At 42.9% G+C, this 21,097-nt stretch overlaps 1 protein-coding gene across 23 annotated transcripts in view; it reads left to right on the plus strand.

The window, feature by feature from the left end:
- The first annotated feature begins 258 nt into the window (after positions 1-258).
- LOC101174329 (suppressor of tumorigenicity 7 protein homolog) overlaps positions 259-21,097 on the plus strand; it is a 45,615-nt gene continuing 24,776 nt past the window's right edge. For 6 of the 23 annotated variants that reach the window (XM_078948255.1, XM_011472873.4, XM_078948263.1 and 3 more), the window contains exon 1: positions 280-423. Coding sequence is in view for 15 of the 23 variants with exons in the window: in XM_078948249.1 (XP_078804375.1) it covers positions 18,806-18,974 (169 nt within the window). In the remaining 8 variants the exon portion in view is untranslated. Of the gene's footprint in view, positions 424-11,466; positions 11,484-12,570; positions 12,607-12,687; positions 12,711-18,777; positions 18,975-19,085; positions 19,227-21,097 lie in introns of those variants that run through there. The other 17 variants (XM_078948252.1, XM_078948259.1, XM_078948253.1 and 14 more) reach the window with 12 other exon arrangements.

Raw genomic sequence — 21,097 nt, forward strand, 5'->3', positions numbered from 1 at the left:
ATAAAGAAATACTCAGAAACTCAATTTTCTTTATACATGTCCCATTAGAACAATGTCTCAAGGGGCCGTTAAAACCCCCATTTTCATTGGAGTGGGTCTTTGAACCTGCTAATAAAAAGTTTGAAGTTTTATTTGTAACGGCAAATTGATGCTTTATACTTTGGAATTGAAAATTTCTCCTGAGGTAAACACATTTTATGTACATTTTTCCAGTACACCAGAGAAGTGGGTCTCCTCGTGTCAGAGTCACGCAGGCGTGCAGGTGCAGCAGCGACACCTGCAGGCGGCCGCTTGGCTCCGTCAGCGCGTGGCTAACTGTTAGCTCCACGGCAGACACGTCCACAGTCCGGACACATGCTGAAGTTCAGCTGGAAGAAATGCCAACGAGGAACTTCATCACCTTCCCCACATAACTGACCCAAAGTAAGTTCCGCCGCGTGCGCCCCTGAATGCCCCCGCGTGCGCCGTCTCCACTTTAGCCGCGCTCTCTCTCTGTCTGTTGTTAAGTTTCATCATGCTGAGCAGTCAGTGGTCACTTCTTCATGTTAGCTGTTAGCCACCTCTTAGCCAGGTAGGGGCACGCGGACTGCAGAACTAGGACTAGAGGTCGTGGAGGAAACCGGGATCCGGCGGATCCGCGTGGTTCCGCTCCATCCTGACGGTTTCTGTCACTGCTGGACTCATTGAGCTGTTCAGCTGTGATGTTTGCTTTGTTCCTCTCACTTCTATCTCTGGTTCCCACCAGGACTCAAACAAAACACCAAAACAGTTCTGATCAGAAGACACGCGAGTAACAGTTTAAAGTAGATACAACTTATTTAAAAAAAAGAAGAAGAAGAATGAAACATTTGGAAGTAAAGGTGTGATCTCGATGCTGCTTTATGGGTGACGGAGAGCCTTGTGTGTTTATGTGAAGTGCCCCGGACGGCGGCAGGAGTGTCATGATGGGGCTCCTCAGTGTGAGGATGGATGACCCACGTGCCTTCATCCTCCTGCACGTTGGAGCTGAGGACAGAGATGAGGCACAGCTGCTGCTCTTCCTGTCTCGTCTCCACCAGTGAAGTGGAAAACCTTTGAATCTGCTGATGTCCAGTCTTCAGTCAGAAATATTCAATCCTCCATGACAACTGCTTGGACTTTGGATGGGATTGGCTCTGACAGCAAGCCCCCCTCTGATGAAAATGATGTTTTTAACATGTTCTTGTGGCATTTTCCTGATGATGGAGGCCATATTTACTAAGAAAATTACAGTTAAAAGTGCATTTCGGAGTTTTTATTTGATTCAAATTGTGGTAAATCAGGAGCAGACAAAAAAAAAAAAAGCTCCTTTTGGAAAAATCTCATAGAGGGGACGCCGCTTGTAGACGACTAGATTCATGTGGGTCTTTGTTTTCCTCGTCTGAGCTGGATCAAACTCCAATATTGCTCGCCATTTTTTTGCTTCAGTAACGTCGGGGGGGGGGGGGGGGGGGCAGGAGCTCCCGGGAATGGACGACAGGAAATGGGAGCCGGCCTACTCAGCGGTAAAGGTCCCGCCCACAACTCAGAGGTGAATTTCTGATGAACTCCTGCCCGCTCTGCAGAAACTATGTTGTTGTAAACGACACCGTTTTTTGGCCAAAAACAGCATCATCATAATCAAAAGTCGTTCAGCAGAAGAAACTCTCCTTTAGTGGTTGATTGCAGCTCAACAGCACGTCACTGTGGTATCATTCTAGTGCAGCTTCACTTCCTCTTCTCTGTCAACTGCTGTTTCTGCCGAGTTCCCCTTTACTGCCCCTACGGTTGTTCTGGTGGGCTTTCCCCAGGAAACCATGTCTCTGAACTTGAACCTCTTGGCTCCTCTGAGGCAGACGTTCCTTCATTAGAAGAGCATCAGACTGGATGATTTCGGCCTCGGCCTCTGCGTTTATATTCATTTTAGTTAAATGTCAGCAGAAAGTCTTGGCCTAAACTGTTCCAGTGCTAAAGTAGAGGCTTCCTCCCGTAACCTGGACACCAGAATCCTAAAATACTTGACATAAAAACAGGAAATACAAGATTCTTCTGATAGCGACCACCAACACCTTCCAAACAGGACGACAGAGAGCTGTTTTTGGTCCATATGCTGGAAATTTAGACCAATAAGATGATCTGATCTATAAAACCCTACAAACTGTGACTCAGGACTCTAGAACCGCATGTTTTTTGTTTTGTAATATACAAGTCATACCAAATGATTTTAACAATTTTAATGTTCAAAATAATTGTATATCTTTGTTTTATTGCCTGATGCTCCTTTTATTTAGCTGCAAATGAACCTGCTATACCTTCTTGTTGTCTCCATTGATCAAATAAAAAAAGCGTGACAATGAAAGAAAAGAACGTCATTGAAATTTCAGCCTAGTTCTCCTCATTGAGCTGCAATTTAATGAAAGAAAGATTTCTTGTTTTTTTGTTGAGGAAAAAAAACTTGAGGTTTCGACACATGGATTTTTTCAGGCTTCAACATATTAACAGTGTTGCTATCCTATGACCCCCCCCCCCTTCCATTGGCGTGTTCTCCCTACCATGACAAAGGTGGATAAAGGTGGAAAGATTTCATGTAATCCATGGACACCAGTGAAGATCACAAATCATTGAAGAAAAAAGGTTCAGAGCACTGTCTAGTGGGTCTAGATGACCCAACTCCCAATGTCACAGTGCCTAGGATAGCACAGGGGTTACTAATACATTTTCATGTCCAGAAGAGTTTCTTTCTTATCTCTGACCCCTAATTTGCACGTGTCTGTCTGCTGTGCGTCTCTGTTGTGTGAAGAGTTCGTCTTGTGACCGTCGCTTTGTCTACATTGACTCCGTTGCGTCTGCGGTTAGGTTTTTGTTTTTTAAAACCCGGACCTGTTTCCGGTTCCCCGGCTTTTTGTCACAAAATTGACGTGCAAACAGAGGGACGGACGTGGAACGCAGACATGACGGCGGCCATGGAAACAATCTCATTGATTAATGAACGTTTGCAATGCAGACCGACTACAAGTGTAGTCGTCCTGTTGAAAGGCGAGTGCGAGCACCGTTAACCAACCGGAGAACAACGAAGAGAGGTCAACAAAAAAAAAAGCTTCACAATGCAAAATTTCTTATAAACAAAACTCTCCAACATTCAGTAGAGCAAATACAGCGGGGGAAAATAAGTATTGAACACGTCAACATTTCTCTCAAAAAAAACATATTTCTAATCGAGCTATTGACATGAAATTTTCACCAGATGTCGGCATCAACACAAGTAATTCACACATAGAAAGAAATCCAAACATTTATGTCCATAAATGAAGTTATGTGTAATAAAGTGAAATGGCACAGGGAATAAGTATTGAACACGCTTACTGAAATTTATTTAATACTTAGTGCAAAAACCTTTGTTGGTGATTCCAGCCTCAAGACGCCTCCTGTATGGAGAAACCAGTGGAATACATTGCTCAGGTGGGATTTTGGCCCATTCATCCACACAAACTGCCTTCAAATCTTCAAGGTTCCGGGGGTCTCCTCTGTGAACCCGGATCTTCAGTTCTTTCCAAAGATTTTCAATTGGATTCAAGTCTGGTGATTGACTGGGCCATTCTAGCAGCTTTATTTTCTTTTTCTTCAACCAGTTGAGTGTCACCTTGGTGTGTGCTTGGGATGGTTGTCTTGCTGAAAGATCCACCCTCTTTTCATCTTCAGCAGCCTGGCAGATGACAGCAGATTCTGATCAAGAATGTCTCCATACTTTTCTCCAGTCATTATTCCTTCAATGATATGAAGTCTACCAGTACCACAGCTGAAAAACAGCCCCACGCCATGATGCTCCCACCTCCAAACTTGACTGTTGGTATGGTGTTTTGGGGGTGATGTGCGGTGCCATTTTTCCTCCAAACATGTTGTGTCTTATGACATCCGAAGAGTTCAATTTGGGTCTCATCTGACCAGAGTATCTTCTCCCAGAATGTCATGGGTTTATCCAAATGTTGTGTCACAAACTCCAAACGAGCTTCAACATGCTTCTTCTTCAAAAATGGAGTCTTGCGTGGTGTGCATGCATGGAGGCCATGGCGGTTGAGTGCATTACTTATTGTTTTCTTTGAAACAACGGTACCTGCTGATTCCAGGTCTTTCTGAAGCTCTCCACGAGTGGTCCTGGGCTGTTGGAGAACCCTTCTGATGATTGTTCTGACTCCTCTGTCTGAAATCTTGCGAGGAGCACCTGGCCGTGGCAGGTTTATGGTAATGCCGTGTTCTTTCCACTTCCGGATGATGGGCCCAATGGTACTCACTGGAACTTTCAGAAGTTTAGAAATGTGCCTGTAACCAATGCCTTCAGTGTGTTTTGCAACAATAAGGTTGCGTAGGTCTTTGGACAGCTCTTTGCTTTTACCCATCATGCAATGCTTCTTGTCTAAAACCTTGCTGGTGAGAGACCTTATTAAAAGGCATCAATCAGGGCTATACCAGCTGATATTACTTTGCACTGATGGGGGGCAGGTTAACCTTCTGAATACTGACAAACTCCAGCTGCTTTCTTGGCTTGCCAAACCTTTTTACCCCTCCTTTTCTTCATGTGTTCAATACTTATTCCCTGGGCCATTTCACTTTATTACACATAACTTCATTTATGGACATAAATGTTTGGATTTCACCCTGCGACAGACTGGCGACCAGTCCAGGGCATCCCTTGCCTACGCCCAAGTGGCCGGGATAGGCTCCGGCAACCCCGTGACCCCGAAAGGGAATAAACGGTCAAGAAGATGAATGTTTGGATTTCTTTCTATGTGTGCATTACTTGGGTTGATGCCGACATCTGGTGAAAATTTCATGTCAATAGCTCGATTAGAAATATGTTTTTTGAGAGAAATGTTGACGTGTTCAATACTTATTTTCCCCGCTGTATTTTCAAAGTCCATTTTTTGGGGGGAAATTGTAGAGCAGTAGAAAAGTGATGAATATCATGGGCCTGGCTGACGGCTGTGACACATGGAGCTGGTGTGGACATTTGTCACGGAGCCTCATCAGAACGCTCAGGAACCTTCATGCAGAACCTGTTCAGCGTGTTAAGAGCACGATTTCAGCTACAAATGTTTGCCCTGCCCCAGTCTGCAACAAAAGTTGGTGGACATGCTTTGTTTTCAGCGTTTGACCGCCTCCCACGTGGCCCTGTGATATTTTAATGATCTCTCATCACAGCAGAATTGAAATGCTGTCTGGTTTGATGATGGACGTCCGGGTTGCTGGGAAGGCTCCTACTGTAAGCCAGGAGGAGTGGAGCTATGAATCCAGGTTGAGTCCGAATGAGAAATCTCCTGTTTTTTCAGTAAACAGAAAGGAGGATCAATCATTTTGTTGCATGGCCTTTGCATGTTTGCACACACAAAGCCGTCTGCACGTCACTGCTGACACCCTGAGGCTGCAGCTTGATGCAGGTGCTTGTTCTCCACCCTCACTGCTCCTCACTCTGCTTTGCATACAAACACAGTTTGATGAATGTCATTTCCAGTGTCCTCTATTTAAATGACCTGAAGTTTGCACATTTAAATCTATGCAAATGAAGCTGACAAGACCAGCAACGATGGGCGCAGGCTTCCCGAGCAAGCGTCCCACCCAACGGGTTTGATCCTCTAACCTCAGCATTTTTATGCGCCTCTGGGTCAGTTCACCTTCCAAACGCCTTTACATCCCTGCAATACTAGCTCTGCAATACTACCTTAAAGCTCACGTTGGAAGACTGAGAGGAGAATCCAGATCTGAGTCTTCAGTCCGTTCCGGTTATGTGAAGAACCTGAATCAACTTCTGGATTCTGGAATGTTCTAAGTGACCCATTTCCCCCGTTTAGGTTTTTCAATTGCATATTTATACCAATCAATGTTGCACAAAGTGCTTAAAGTCCGACTCTGATGAAGACACAACTCAGAGGTGAGTTTGTAATGAACTCCTGCTGCTCTGCAGAAACTAGGTCCTGGAAAACTACACAGTTTTTTTGGATTTTGACTAAAACTTAATCATAATAAATAAAAGAACCGATGGGATTCTACAGCTGCTATATGGTTAGTTCATTAGTTAGATAGGTAGTAGTTAGGTAGTAGTTAGTTGTTACTGTTATATGATAATAAAGAATACTGCGTTTTAATTGTATTCATTTGCGACGGGCCGCCGGGGGATTTTGTGTTGGGGGGGGGTTTAACCGTGACACCGCGCCCCCTGCTGGTTCATCACCGCAGTGATCAAAAATCCCACACCGTCACCGCTCTAAGTGGAACTTTAAAAGAAGCCGTCCTAAAATCTAAATCCTGTTCACACAAAAATGACCTAAATAATAGAAAAACAAACAGATCAACTCAAGTGTCTAGAACAATAATGATAGTAACCCTGGAAGACAGTGTCGCTCCACATCAATGGGTCTGTTCAGTCTTTTTAATGTTTCAAATGTTTATGTTGACAGTTTGAGTTAAAGTAAGGGTTAATGGATGACGAAGTGTGCCTTATCAGAAATTCAGCGAAGGTCGTTAATTCTGATAATGGACACTTCTAAGGCCATTAACCCGCTTATACCAAGGTCACTTGCAGAAGAAATAAATATTCAACCAGTTTTTACTCGTTTATTCTTGTTATTTTTGGATTTTTTTTCCACAAAAAGCAGACAATTAGTTACGTGGAGCAGGGCCTGTCACGGTAATGGTAAATGGTAAATGGCGTATACTTATATAGCGCTTTCTACCTTCTTACGAAGGCCCAAAGCGCTTTACAGTCACAGTCCCATTCACCCATGCACACACACATTCACACACACATTCACACACTGATGGCGGCTCCGCTGCCGAACACTGGTGCCAACCTCCCACCAGAGGCAAGGTGGGGTTCAGTGTCTTGCCCAAGGACACTTCGACACATGGGAGTGCAAGGCGGGATTCGAACCTGCAATCTTACGATCATGGGTCGACCGCCCTACCGCTGCACCACGGCCGCCCCGACCTCCAATCGCGACTGCAGGGGAGGCAAAATAAATGCTGATGGTCACGATGTGTTTAATGAAGTGTCAGTTCAGTGAGAAAGTTAACCTCTTACCGCTTGTTTTTGTCCAGATGATGAAGCTAAAGGTTGTTTTAAAGAAGCCGGTACAGTGATACAAAACATTTAAGCTAGGTGACCGGAACTTCTTTTCAGGCGTGTCTCATCACTTTACAATCCACACCCAGTAGCCAATCAGAATCGAGTATTCACCCGGACAAGGCCTGCACAATATACCGCAAATTTATCGTTATCGCAATATCAAGCTGTGCAATATGCATATCGCAAAAGACAGCAAATTTGCAATAAATGGTTACCTTAAATGTGGCCAAACAATCTTATGGCAGCTTGAAGTGTTTAATGGATTGAAAGAATCCCTTTCTGCATTTGACCAATCAGATGGATTGGTCACGTTGGTTCACGTTGTTAACTAATCGGATGGCGCCCTATTATGTTGTATGTTCGCCTCCTATGTCAACAAGGGTCATTTGTAGTATAATTTTTAAGCTGTTGTAATGGAATGGGAATAATATTTTTGGTTGTTTTCTAATTGTTTATATACCGCAAATTATATCGTTATCGCTATATTAATCACTGATATCGCATATCGTGAGTTTTCTTCATATCGTGCAGCCCTAACCCGGACCATGGTATGATTTCTGTTGTGCACACTTCGTCGGCCATTAACCCCTTACCTAATTAAACTTCTGTCCTTAAACTCCTACATGAACCTTTCAGGTGTTAACCCTTGATGCACTTTAGTGATTTTATTATCTATGATTTACACAAGGTGGGGCTGCGCAACTTTACGCTTCTTAAAGTCGCTTTTCACTCAGAAGAAGAGAGCAAGTGTTCATGCGCTTGTCAGAATCAATCAAAGAAAACATGAATATTTCCAGCACCAGTAGCTCCAGCTCCAGTTCCAACGATGAAGAAATTATTGTTCTGTAGAATGATGAAACGCCGGAAAAGACGTCGATTTTGGCTACATCCCATAGTTACGAGAAGAGAAGAACATGGGGAGTTTTATTGACTGGTACAAGAGCTGAAAATGCATCATGAGCGTTTTCGGGGATATTTTAGAATGTCTGTCATTATTTTTTCGCGGCAGTGTAGACGCTACTTGCCGTCTATCTTCTTCGCTGGTATGTGTGCTCAGAAAGGCAGTTTTGTGTTTGAGCGTCCCCAAGTGTTGTTTTACTGTAACTTCAGAAGCTCCAGCCACGTGTGCAAAAGCGCCATTTTCATTGGTCGTATAGTTTTCGACGCGACGCGTCAAACCAAAAAAACGAACCCGAGGCGTTTTTTAAAAAGTGACGCTTTGACGCGTGGCGTTTTTTCGCGACGGTGTGCACACTCACATTGGTGCCCTTTGTTTAATCACGAGGCGTTAAACGTCGGCGAATATCGCGGGCGAAATACATCCCGGTGTGTACGGGCCTTTTGTGTGAATCTGTTTTCCTCATTCGACCCCTTCCTTGCTTCCTTCCTTGCTTCCTTCCTTGATCCTTCCTTGCTTCCTTCCTTCCTTCCTTGCTTCCTTCCTCCTTTTCTTCCTTCCTTCCTCACTTGCTTGCTTCTTTGCTTGCTCTCCTTCCTCGCTTGCTTCCTTCCTTGCTTCCTTCCTCCCTTGATTGCTTCCTTCCTCCCTTGTTTACTTTCTTGCTTGCGTCCTTCCTTCCTTGCTTCCCTCCTCGCTTGCTACCTTCCTTGCTTGCTTCCTTCCTTGCTTTCTTCGTTCCTTCCTTGCTTTCTTCCGTCCTTCCTCCCTTGCTTTCTTCCTCGTTTGCTTCCTTCCTCCCTTGTTTCCTTCCATCTTTGCTTCCTTCCTTGCTTCCTTCCTTCCTTGCTTCCTTCCTTCCTTCCTTGCTTGCTTCCTTTCTTGCTTCCTTCCTTCCTTGCTTTCTCCCTTCCTTCCTTGCTTGCTTCCTTTCTTGCTTCCTTCCTCCGTTGTTTCCTTCTTTGCTTAATTCCTTCCTTGCTTGCTTCCTTTCCTCCTCACTTGCTTCCTTCCTTGCTTTCTTCCTTTCTTGCTTCCTTCCTTGCTTTCTTCCTTTCTTGCTTCCTTCCTTTCTTGCTTGCTTGCTTCCTTCCTTCCTCCCTTGCTTTCTTCCTTCCTTCCTTGCTTCCTTTCTTCCTTGCTTGCTTCCTTCCTTGCTTCCTTCCTTCCTCCCTTCCTAGCGTGCCTCCTTGCTTCCTTCCTTCCTCCCTTCCTTGCGTGCTTCCTTGCTTTCTTCCTTGCTTCCTACCTTCCTTTCTACCTTGCTTGCTTCTTTGCTCGCTCCCTTCCCTTCTACCTTGCTTGCTTACTTGCTTCCTCCCTTCCTTGCTTCCTTGCTTCCTTGCTTCCTTCCTTCCTTCCTCCCTTGCTTTCTTCCTTCCTTGCTCCCTTCCTTCCTTCCTCCCTTGCTTCCTTCCTCGCTTCCTTCCTTCTCCCCTTGCTTGCTTCCTTGCTTGCTTCCTTGCTTGCTTCCTTCCTCGCTTGCTTGCTTCCTTGCTTGCTTCCTTGCTTGCTTCCTCCCTTCCTTCCTTACTTTCTTGCTTGCTTGGTTGCTTCCTTCCTCCTTGGCTTATTTCATTCCTTCCTTGCTTTCTTCCTTGCTTCCTTGCTTGATTCTTTCCTTTCTTGCTTCCTTCCTTGCTTTCTTCCTTGCTTCCTTCCTTCCTCCCTTCCTTGCGTGCCTCCTTGCTTCCTTCCTTCCTCCCTTCCTTGCGTGCTTCCTTGCTTCCTTCCTTGCTTCCTACCTTCCTTTCTACCTTGCTTGCTTCTTTGCTCGCTCCCTTCTCTTCTATCTTGCTTGCTTACTTGCTTCCTCCCTTTCTTGCTTCCTTGCTTCCTTCCTTCCTTCTTCCCTTGCTTTCTTCCTTCCATGCCTCTTTCCTTCCTTCCTCCCTTGCTTCCTTCCTCGCTTCCTTCCTTCTCCCCTTGCTTGCTTACTTGCTTCCTTCCTTCCTTCCTCGCTTGCTTGCTTCCTTGCTTGCTTCCTGCCTTGCTTCCCTCCTCCCTTGCTTGCTTCCTTCCTCATCTTGCTTCCTTCTTTGCTTCCCTCCTCGTTTCCTTCCTTCTTCCCTTGCTGCTTCCTCCCTTGCTTCCTTCCTTCCTTTCTTGCTTGATTCCTTCCTTGCTTCCTCCCTTCCTTTCTACCTTGCTTGCTTCCTTGCTTGCTTGATTCCTTTCTTGCTTCCTTCCTCCCTTGTTTCCTTCCTTCCTTCCTCCCTCCCTGGTGGAGCAGTTAGCTGCAGTTACTTTATAGCTGGTTTATACCCCCCACCCCACCCAATTAAACCCATTACTAATTAGAGTCAGTCATGAATGCATCAGTTCCCTTTTTTTTATCTTTGCTGTGACCCGACCTGGATTCGAACCCCCAACCTCCCCGTGTCAGTCATAGCGTGAGGACCACTGGGCTGGTAGAACGCCGTCTGCTGTTGTTCATCATTTGAAATCCGGCTCAGAGGTTCAGTCAGTAAAATGCTTTGGGTTTGATGATAAATTGGTGGAATAAAGGAGGGTTTGATGCAGACGATCAGGAATCTTTGGAAGCAGAATTCTTTTGTAATAATCTTCTTTTTTTTCACCTCCGCATTTGACCTAAAATCTCTATTAAACGATCAATGATAAACTGTCCTCCTCCTGATATTCTTACTTACCAAAAGATGGCTGCTCTGCTCTCCTGCTTATTTTCAGTTGCTTAGCAACCAGGAGGAGATGCCTTCTCAAGGTGGTACATTTTGATGGCATGGGGGTGGGGTGGGGTGAGCTTTGTTTTTAGTGAAGCAGTAACTAACTGATGGGATGGTTGGAAGGCTGGTTTAGTTTATTCATCTGATCCTCACTAACTCACCCACTGAGAGAGAACTGGAGCCTTTGAACATGATGGGACTTTGACCAAAGTCAGCTTCTTTGTAAATGATAAACACAACATTAACTTTTATAGGAACACATATTTAGACATGTATTTTTAACAGGGCTGCACGATATGAGGAAAACTCACGATATGCAATATTAGTGATCAATATTGCGATGACGATATAATTTTCGATATATGAGCAAATGGCAGAAATACCAAAAACATCATTTCACTGCAACCCGAGACTACATAGAGGCTTCTGACATAAAAGAGCTGCATCTGATTGGTCAAATGCATCAAGGGATTTATTTGATTTGTTAAATACTTCAAGTTGCCATAAGATTGTATCAGCACCTGTAAAGGAACCATTTTTAAAGCTAATTTTCGCCATATTTCGTGATATGCGTATTGCACAGCCTGCAAAATTGAAACAAGCAATTTATTGTGGAGGCCTCATTTTTAACATGAGCAAATTTGTACTTATAATTGTCTGTTTTATGCAAACGATGGAGTAAAGTACTCACTTCTCTGAGCAGAAAAACATAAAGCCTGAACAGAACTGGAGCCTTGATTACACTGATGTTTACATGCTTTTCAGACAAGAACGCGTCTGGAATCAGGTATGATGTGCTGCTTCCAACTTCCTCTTCTTCTTTTTACCTGACATTGATTTTACTAAATGAACCTTTAAAACTAAACTATGATTTTTACTAAATGAACCTTTAAAACTAAACTATGATTTTTACTAAATGAACCTTTAAAACTAAACTATGATTTTTACCAAATGAACCTTTATTACCAGATTACACGATTTAAAGTAAATGCACCTTTAAAATGAGACTTCCTGTGGGATTGAATCAGGTTTTTTAACATCAGATGTATGGCATGGGGTTAATATTTTTAGCTCGGTGTAGTCAGATATCGGTGGGGGGGGCTCAGGACTGAAGGCAGACGACGTGCAGAAATACCTCCATAACCCCCCCTCCCCCCTCTCATATTCTTTCTTTCAGAACTGATAGATTTCTCCTCTTTTTCTTGTTGTCGATTTACTTGTGTTTCCTCCTTTTATTAGTCCTCCTTTGTTGTCCCTCAGCCCCCCATCCAGCAGCAGCTGTCACTGTTTTTACCCCCCCCCCCAGCCACACACTCTCATAAAGGAATTCTGACATCACACACTGCTTGTGTCGCTATTGTCTTATAACGCTGCAGTTTTGTTTTTGGCCCTCCCACCCCTTCTACCGTGTCCTCTCTGTTGGAATAGAACCACCCCCCCCCCCCCCCCCGCCCGCTCGCTCTATTCATCTGTAAATTCTACAGTGGAATGAGAAGGAAAGGGGGCGGGGGGCGGTGCGAGGAGAGCGGACTGATGCTAGCCCATGCCTCATGTTCCTGTCTGGCTGTGCTGTGAAGGATGCTCGCTCGGTTCTTTGGATCTCCGGACGTCATAAATCCAACAGTTCCTTTGAATGCCCCCCCCCACCCCCCCCATGTAACGGCTGGACCGGCTGAACGCTGGCGGGCTGAGAGGAGAGCCTTACATTAGCCACCGATAGCGGAGCCCGGGCATCTGGTGGTCTGGAGGCTGCATTGTGTTGCTTTGATGACTCCCGCTGTGTAGCTGCCTGCTCATCAACACCCCCCCCCCCCTCTCTCTCTGTCTACCCCCCCCCTCTCTTTCCTCCTTCTCCTACTCTCTCTCCATCACAGCTCCTGGCCCAGCCATGTTCGGCACAGAGTCCTCATGTAAGTATCACCTCCATCCTCCCGTCTCCTCTGAAAATGCGCATGATTCGGTCCGTCTGAACGGATGTGGATGCTTTCCCTCAGAGGCAGCAGCTGAAGGAAAGGTTTCCTCTTTCCCTCCTCCTTCATTTTTGGCCTCCATGGTTGCTGGTGGTAAAGTGGAGAAATCTGGGATCTACCATTTTAGCACAGAGAGTCAGCACTCCAAGCTAGCCGGGCTTTCTGCTCGCCTTGCATTTTCTCATTCACTGCTTCCGTGTGCTTGGCGTGTGTTCATATGTCAACCTCGTCTGCTGGTTTGTGTTTTAGAAATCTTGGTGTTTGGGTCCCGTCTGGTGTGCAAGCGTTGTGCATGTTCTTGTTTTAGGTGAGTGAGCGTGTCAGAAGATGGATGCTTTTGTCAGGATTTCAGATTCCAGGATCTCCTCTTTCTGCTCTTTCTGGCTTTGGCGGATTGCTGTGATCGCAGCTGATGTTTCTGAAGCGGCTGCAGCCTCTCAAGCTTTTCTCTACTAAAAGGGTTCCTCTAAACGTCCTGACTACAGTGTTTGCTTAAAGAAAGGATGTGCTAAGCTTATAGATTCTGTCAGTCTGCAGAAACGTTTGTTTTCTTTCATCAAATGGAAGCTCTGGTCCGAGAAAACAGCGTCGTCTTAATTTTGTTCTGTTCATCTTTCCAGCAGTTAAGAGTTTAGACTATAGAGTTGTGGAAGGAAAGTATTATTAAAGCTTTTATTGGGGATGTCCATCCTGATGCTTTGACGGTGTGTCTAAACTCCAGGACACACTTACCGGGCTCTTGGTCATTTCAAAAGTTACAACCAAAAGTTGCGGCGTGGCTTTTTTTTTTCCAGTTATGACGGTCTTCGCCTGTGGAACAGCCTCCCTGGACGTGCAAGGGCTGCAGAGACTGTTCATGGTTTTAAAGGAAGGCTCAAGAGTTTTTTTTAAACTGGCTTCCAGCTGAAATTGACAGTAATTCTATATTTGTGTTATTCTTTTTTGAACTTCTTTGTTTTACTTTATTTATCCTTTTAAACCCTGATTTATATCTGTCCATGAAGGTTTATTTATATTTATTCCTCACTTTGGTGTATTCGACTTCTTTTCCATTAGTTTTAGCTCCAGTGTTTTCCTCTGAGTGATCCTCCTCATCCTCCTCATCAGTGATGAAGCCTAATCAGTGAACGGGCTCGTTGCATTGGGTTCTGTCGGCTCTCTAAGTGGGGACGGGGTCTCTGGTGTGGACTGGCCTCCAAAATATTGTTTACCGCGTCTGCATCACGCCAGCTTTCTGCTTTGATCTTATTCCTATATGCTTCATTATGTTGGCTTCTGCAGGAAGTAGTTGTTTCTTCTGGACTTTCACATAATTCATGTTGCTGAAGCAGCAGCTGTTTCTAGAGATCGACTAATATGTTCTTTTGTTTTGTTTTGTTTTGTTTTTCAGGACCAATGACAACAATTAGTAGTCAAGATGGCCAAGAACATGTTGGCGTCAAAATTTAGAATAATTTAAACACCAAAAATTAACTTTGTCTATTTAAAAAAGCAAAGAAATAGTGCAAAGAAGTGTAGGGACTAACAGGCTCAGCAGCATTTATTTTTTAAAGTAAATAAAAAGTTTGCTCAACATAAATTAAAGGGCATATATGATGCTAAATGAATTGTTTTGAGCTTTCAAGTGCATTACAATATTCATTCCTAAAAAAAAAACTCCAAAAAGGTATTTTGACCATTTCTGAGTTTTCCTCTAAAAACCTGCTCTCTGAGCACCAGCCCCTCCCAATCCACCAAAACAAGCCGGTTCTCACATTGTGACCTAGATAAGTGAAGAACCGCCCCTTCCAGGAAGACTCTGCCCTGACAGCATCGCCCCCAGGCTAACACACACACACACATACTTTTTTCACGGAGCAAGCTAATTCGGGTAAACTAGGCATTATATGCCCAAGTTTTTTAATATGATTTCAAAATATGCTACATCGTTTGGTTTAGCAGGCAGTTAAAGGGTTAGGCAGCAGAGATCGTGGTGAAACAGAACAGTTGTTCTGCGTGTTCTTGAATAAAGCGACACCCTCTTGGGGTTGTAAATTGCAGAAACCTCTCTGCAGCTAGTTTATACAGCTGATTTGTCTAGTTGGTTTCTGCAGCCGGTTTCTGCAGCTCTGTAGCTAGTTTTCTTCAGCTGCTTTCTGTAGCCGGTTTCCGCAGCCGGTGTCTGCAGCCAGTTTCTGTGGGTGGTTTGTTGCAGGTGGTGTCTACAGGTGGTGTCTACAGGTGGTGTCTGCAGGTGGTGTCTGCAGCCGGTTTCTGCAACCGGTTTCTGCAGAGGGTGTCTGCAGGTGGTGTCTGGGTTAGGGGTGTCAATAAATAGGGTGTAAATCACCCTATTTATCTAATCTAGTTGGTGCTTCAGTTTTGACAGAACTCATTTTCTTCTGTTAGTCTTCTTCTCATTTTTTAGACTGAAAACTTAAAACTTTTTTCTGTAAAATTAGAACTTAATGTTTTGTGTCATTTTAGCAAGTCTTAATCAAACCCTATATTTGTTCTCTTCTGGTTGGGCTGGAGCTGCACTTTGTCCCCCTGTCCCTCCCTGCTCTCTGGCTCTGGGGGCCCCCGTGGCGGTCTTGCTGGCTCTGGCCAGGGTGGTGGATGCAATTACACGTCGGGCGGTTGTTCTCTATCTGCTACGGTGTGGGTGTTGGGGGGGGTCCTGGCTGCCGCTGATGCTGCGGCGGGGGTCTTGGTGTGGGGATGACTGGGTACTCTCTCTCCTGCCTTTTACATTCCATCATCAGAACAGAAACACTCACCTGAGCACAGGTGCTATCTCACCTTTGCACTAATAGTTTGCGTGACTGAATGAAATGATTCACATGTGTTGGTCTGAAGGCATAAGTATGCGTGTGTGAACATGAGTTGTTTTGTGTACATGTTGACATGTTTGTATGTGAACATTTTTGGAGCCAACAGGTATGTTTGTAACATTTGAGTGTGTGTCTGGACAGGCCCCGCCCCTTCTAGATTTGTATTGCATCTGGACTTTACCAAAATCCAGCAACTTGTTGCTTTATGCTGCCTCATGGTTTCACCCCCTCCCCCCCAACATCCCTCTCTCTTTTTCCCCTCTTTCCTTTTCCGTCCGGTCCAACACAAAAGATTTTCAAATACGATTAAAATAAATAAAGTTTGGCCTCAATTACAAAAGGGGTTTATTCAGACATACCTCTGGTTTGTCTGAAGATTAATAACCCCTCTTGTTAAAGTAAAATATGTCCAACCCAAGAGGCCTTCAGCTCTCATCTGTCTGCCCAGCTGTTGGACAGGACAAGTTAGAAACAATACTGTTATTCTTGATCTCTGTTCTTCAGTTTATTTATTTTTTTCTAACCTCTAACTTTGGATTTCTTTTGTTGCTTTTATAGGACTGCTTTTGAAAATTCCTTTTAAAAAGTATTTTTGAAAAAAGTTTATTCTTAATCACTTTGATGGAGTTTTTCTTCATAATATGAGGCTTCAAATGAAAGGTTACCATCTTTTCTAGTGATGTAATTGGTGACGCTGAGATGGAACCTACATTAGTCACACCTAAGTTATTCACATTATGTAATGTTTTGCAGATAGTCTACGTGAAATGTGCAGATTTCTTTAAATAGATACAATCTGTTCAGCCTTGACAGGCCTATGAAGAGTTATTAGTGAAACATGAATTATTGTTGAATCATGAAATCACTCATAGAAGTCATCTAATGAACTAAAGGAAGCTAAAAGATCTAATAATAGCAAAGCAAATCAACTCTGCTGTACTAGTGGGATGACTATTGGTGACTAGTGTGATGGTCCAAGACTACTTTAGAAATGTAAAGAACAAAACTTTTTAGTGTATAGGTAATTCAAACAATTGCTGCTAAATGTAACTATAAAGAGACATAGTGAAGTATTATTGTGTGCTGATCAAAGGTCCGGGTCAATGCAGAGAGTTGTGTAAGAAAGTAATTGACATAGAACTGAAGCCAAGACAATCATGATGATTAAAGATAGAACCTTCATATTGGATTGGTGCTGAGCCAGTTTAACCTCTTCACTTTTTGCATCCATCCATCCATCCATCCATCCATCCATCCATCCATCCATCCATCCATCCATCCATCCATCCATCCATCCATTCAATTTTCTAAACCGATTTTTTTTCCCTTTCGGGGTCACGGGGCTGTTGGAGACTAACCTAGCCACTCGTGGGCGATATCCTGGACAAGGGACATCCTGGACAGTCTGACACAGGGCCACAAACAACACACTCACATACACACCTGGGAACAATTTTAACCAATTAACCTATGAAGCATGTTGTTGGACGGTGGGAGGAGAAAACCCACGCGTGACATGAAAACTGAACACAGAAGGTTCCCCCATTGGTGGTTCTGTTTCAGGTACCCCTTAAACAGGGGTCTTCTTGCTGTTAGGCAAGAGGCAACCACTGTGCCACCCTGCACCCCTTCACTCCTTACGTTGCTCATTTGTAACATATCACTTAATCCAGGACCGATCTTATTGATTGATTGATTGATTGATTGATTGATTGATTGATTGATTGATTGATTGATTGATTGATTGTCTGTCCAACAGCTGAGCAAACAGATGAGAGCTGAAGGCCTCTTGTGTTGGACATATTTTACTGTTACAATAGGGGTTATGAATCTTTTGACACACTAGGTGTTTATTTGAATTAACCCCTTTTGTAATTTATACTAAACTTTATTAATCTGAATTATATTTGTAAACAGTTTTTTGTGTGTGTTTTTTGTTGGACCAGGCGTAAAAGAAAATGAGGGAAGAGGAGAGAGGCATGTTAGAGAGGGGGGGTAGTAGGAGGCTGATTATAGGGGGGAGGGGAGGGGGTAAAACTATAAAGCATCATAAAGCAACAAGTTGCTGGATTTTTATAATCTAAACTTTGGTAAAGTTCAGATGCAATACAAATCTAGAAGGGGCGGGGCCTGTCCACACACACACTCAAATGTTGTAAACATACCTGTTGGCTCCAAAAATGTTACAAACATGTCAACATGTACACAATACAACTCATGTTCACACATGCATACTTATTTTTTTTTTTTTTTTTAACTTGTCCTGTCCAACTGCTGGGCAGGCAGATGAGAGCTGAGAGCCTCTTGTGTTGGACATATTTTATTTTAACAAGAGGGGTTATTAATCTTCATACAAACCAAAGGTATGTCTGAATAAACCCCTTTTGTAATCGAGGCCAAACTTTATTAATTTCAATCATGTTTGAAAATCTTTGGTGTTGGACCGGACAGAAAATGAAAGAAGGGAAGAAGAGAGAGGGATGTTAGAGGGGGGGGGGGGGTAAGAGGGTGATAATAGGAGGGGAGGGGGGATTAGACCATGAAGCAGCATAAAGCAACAAGTTTACTGGTTGTTTATCGTTACGGTAGGGTTCAAATGTAGTACAAAAAGGGCGGGGCCTTATAAACACACCTGCTAGTTGTAAAAAAGAGGGAGGAATCTGTTGAGGGAGGGGTGACAACTGAATGTGATTGTCCTATGTTTTCTGTTTTAACTCATTTTCATATTTTATGACTATTTTATTTGCCTTTATGGACAGCGCTTTGTGTTGTCAACTGGTATAAAAGGCCCTATACAAATAAATGTTTGAGATTGAGTTAGTGGGAAGTCCCCCCCCCCTACCACTTGAAAGCTGTCTACACAAAATCTGTCAGACCTTTGGAATGTTGGATATGAGACCACCTTATTTTTACTAAAAGCATCTGGTTGGTCAGTTTATAACTTGAATAACTTGTAGTAATGAAAAAATATCATGAAATAAAGAGGATTATCAAGAACGTGTTAGAAACGGTATCAGAACTAGAATGGTAATTTTGACAGATAGAATAACTGATTAGAAGCATTTTATGTCTCTATCAAACCATGTGTTTGGGAGCCACTCAGTCCAGTTCTCATATACAGGCAGTGGTTCTGCTTTGACCAAAAAGCCAAAATTACCATGAATGCATCAGTGTTTGTGTGTAAATTAAGCATTATTTAAATAATTATTTTGACAATGGCCTCCAAAAATCCTCTTTTAGAACAGAAAAATATTCGGTTTGAAGCTGTTGGCATAGAGCCTTCTATTGGAGCTGAAGAACATCATGAGTTGTTCACCGGTCATTCCATGGGTTTTGTCTGGTGGCAGCAGCCAACAGTCTCTGTTGCTGTGGTAACACCAGCAAATCTGCAGCACAGTTGGGTTTCTGTGGTAACTGCTGCTAATTTCTGCTATTTCTGTCTTTTGGAGCCAAAGGAACAAGACTTGGGGTTTTCTGGGAGCATAAAAGTGACAGGTTTATTTTTTTGAATATCTTTCTTTTCCAGAAATGTCAAAAATGAAGGTTATCTAACTTGTTGGTCACACAAATAATAGATGAACAATTGAGCTGGTAATAATGTTTGTTGTTGAGCCATTATTGTTAAAAAAAATCTAAATAATCTCTGATGATGGGATTAGGGTTGTCATTCTGAGATTAGCAGTAGTTTTATTGTTGCTGACATGTACGTCAACAAACAGCAGCAATCCAGTGAGGAAACAGAATCAGGTATTGTCCTATTGTCAATAATATTTAGACTACTGGTGCACATTGAGGAAAAATTAAGAACATTTGACAAATTTAAACGTCTGATGTAATATCCAAGGCAAAAATTGTTACATTTTTCTAATGAAATGTAAGAAATTTGACTTAGTTTCAAAAAACTCCTCTGACTCAACTCGACTGATGGTTTTCTTCTTCTTTTTTTCACAACTAAACCACCAGTGAAGCGATAATCAGACATTACATGTTAACCTTCTTCACCATGGCATCCAACCAATGCTGGTAGACTGCATTACTGAGGGTGTGTGTGTGTGTGTGTGTGTGGGGGGGGGGGGGGGGGTCATATTCCTTGGTTCCACTCTTAATCTGAAGGGTTCTGGGCTCTCATGAGACATAAATAGCATTAAGCATGTGTATAGAACAGCGGCTTTAAGAGCCTTTCTGCTTTCTGCTGTGATTTATTGTGTTAGCAGGGTTGAACTCTTTACTGTGGTTCATAGAAGTGGCCTCAGAGTTGCATACATGTTGTCGTTCACTGTTCAAGCTGGGAGAAAGTAAGTCAACACCAAATTTCTCTCACACAGGATGTGGTACGGCTTTGGTAGATTTTCACAGTAAGATACACAAAAGTGAGACCCAGGCCTGCAGGAATTTAGAACGGGAGAGCATTCAGGTCAGGATAGATGCTCCAAAACATGACAACAAACAGAAATCACCCATCAGGGGGGTATTCCAGAAAGCAGGTTATGCTAGTTACCACAGTAAGTTTGAGGCTGAGGAAGTTGATAACCTCAGCTTTCGGTTCCAGAAATGGAGGTATGTTTCAGGGTAGGTCAAGTTGCCATAGCAACTCATGCTCTGAACATAACCTGGTCTGGAGCAGGTTTAGTTTAAGGTTAGTTTGTTTTCAGAGAGGTGAAGCAGCATGGCATGTCCATTTGAAGATGATTTAGTGGATGAAGAAGCTCAGATAATACTTTTTCCACCATGAGAGGGTGATAAGACCACATATGGATGTTGGAAAGATACAATTTTTTACTTTGATCTAACGTAATTAATTGATTCAGTTAAGATACACAATTTTTTTGAGTTTAGTCAACCTAAAAATAACACATAGTTATCAGACAGTTATTTTCCTTTCATTCAAATTAATTCAATTAAGTAGGTGTAACTTTGGTGCTTCTGTTAGATCAGCACTGCAAGGAATTGTGGGATACCATTCCATTCCCTTCGCCTGTCTGGACGAATTTGGGTTTAAGTGTGGGTTTTTGACCAAACGTGTTTAGTTGTTTAGCTGTTTTACTGTGTTTCACTGTGTTTGTCTAGTTATTTGTCCTGTTATGTTTAATTCTTTCTGCACCATGAGTGAGAGGGAGGGAGAGGATGATGAGTTTATTTAGCGTCACTACTGCAATAGTAAGGTATAAGAACTGATGTTACAATCAGAGTCATGATAATTAAATGCAGGGTATATATTGTAAATCTAGACTGTAAAATTTTATTTTCATTTTATAAAAATGAGTATATCTGCAGCCTCTAACTTAGACATGTGGGAATTCAAGAAGTACAATAAATTAAGATGGAAAAACATTTAATGGAATTGGAGTAATATTACATTTAGTTAGATAAATATGTAAATATGAGTTGTATAAACAACTATTGAGTTGGATAGATATAGGAAATTAGGTTGTATATATTTAACTCTATTACTTGTCCCCAATTGAATCAATTCATTTAAGTTTTCTAAGTTGTGTGTGTTTATATATACATCACGATGTAATTGGAAATAAGATCAGAAACTCGTGCGTTTACTTTGTCTGTTTTTCTACTACAAGCAGAAACTCTTTCTTTTGATGATGCAGCCGTATTACTTTTTG

This window comes from Oryzias latipes, chromosome 6 (genome assembly GCF_053564925.1).
Source record: "Oryzias latipes strain Hd-rR chromosome 6, Olatipes_Hd-rR_3.1".
In the NCBI taxonomy this organism is placed as follows: Eukaryota; Metazoa; Chordata; class Actinopteri; order Beloniformes; family Adrianichthyidae; genus Oryzias; species Oryzias latipes.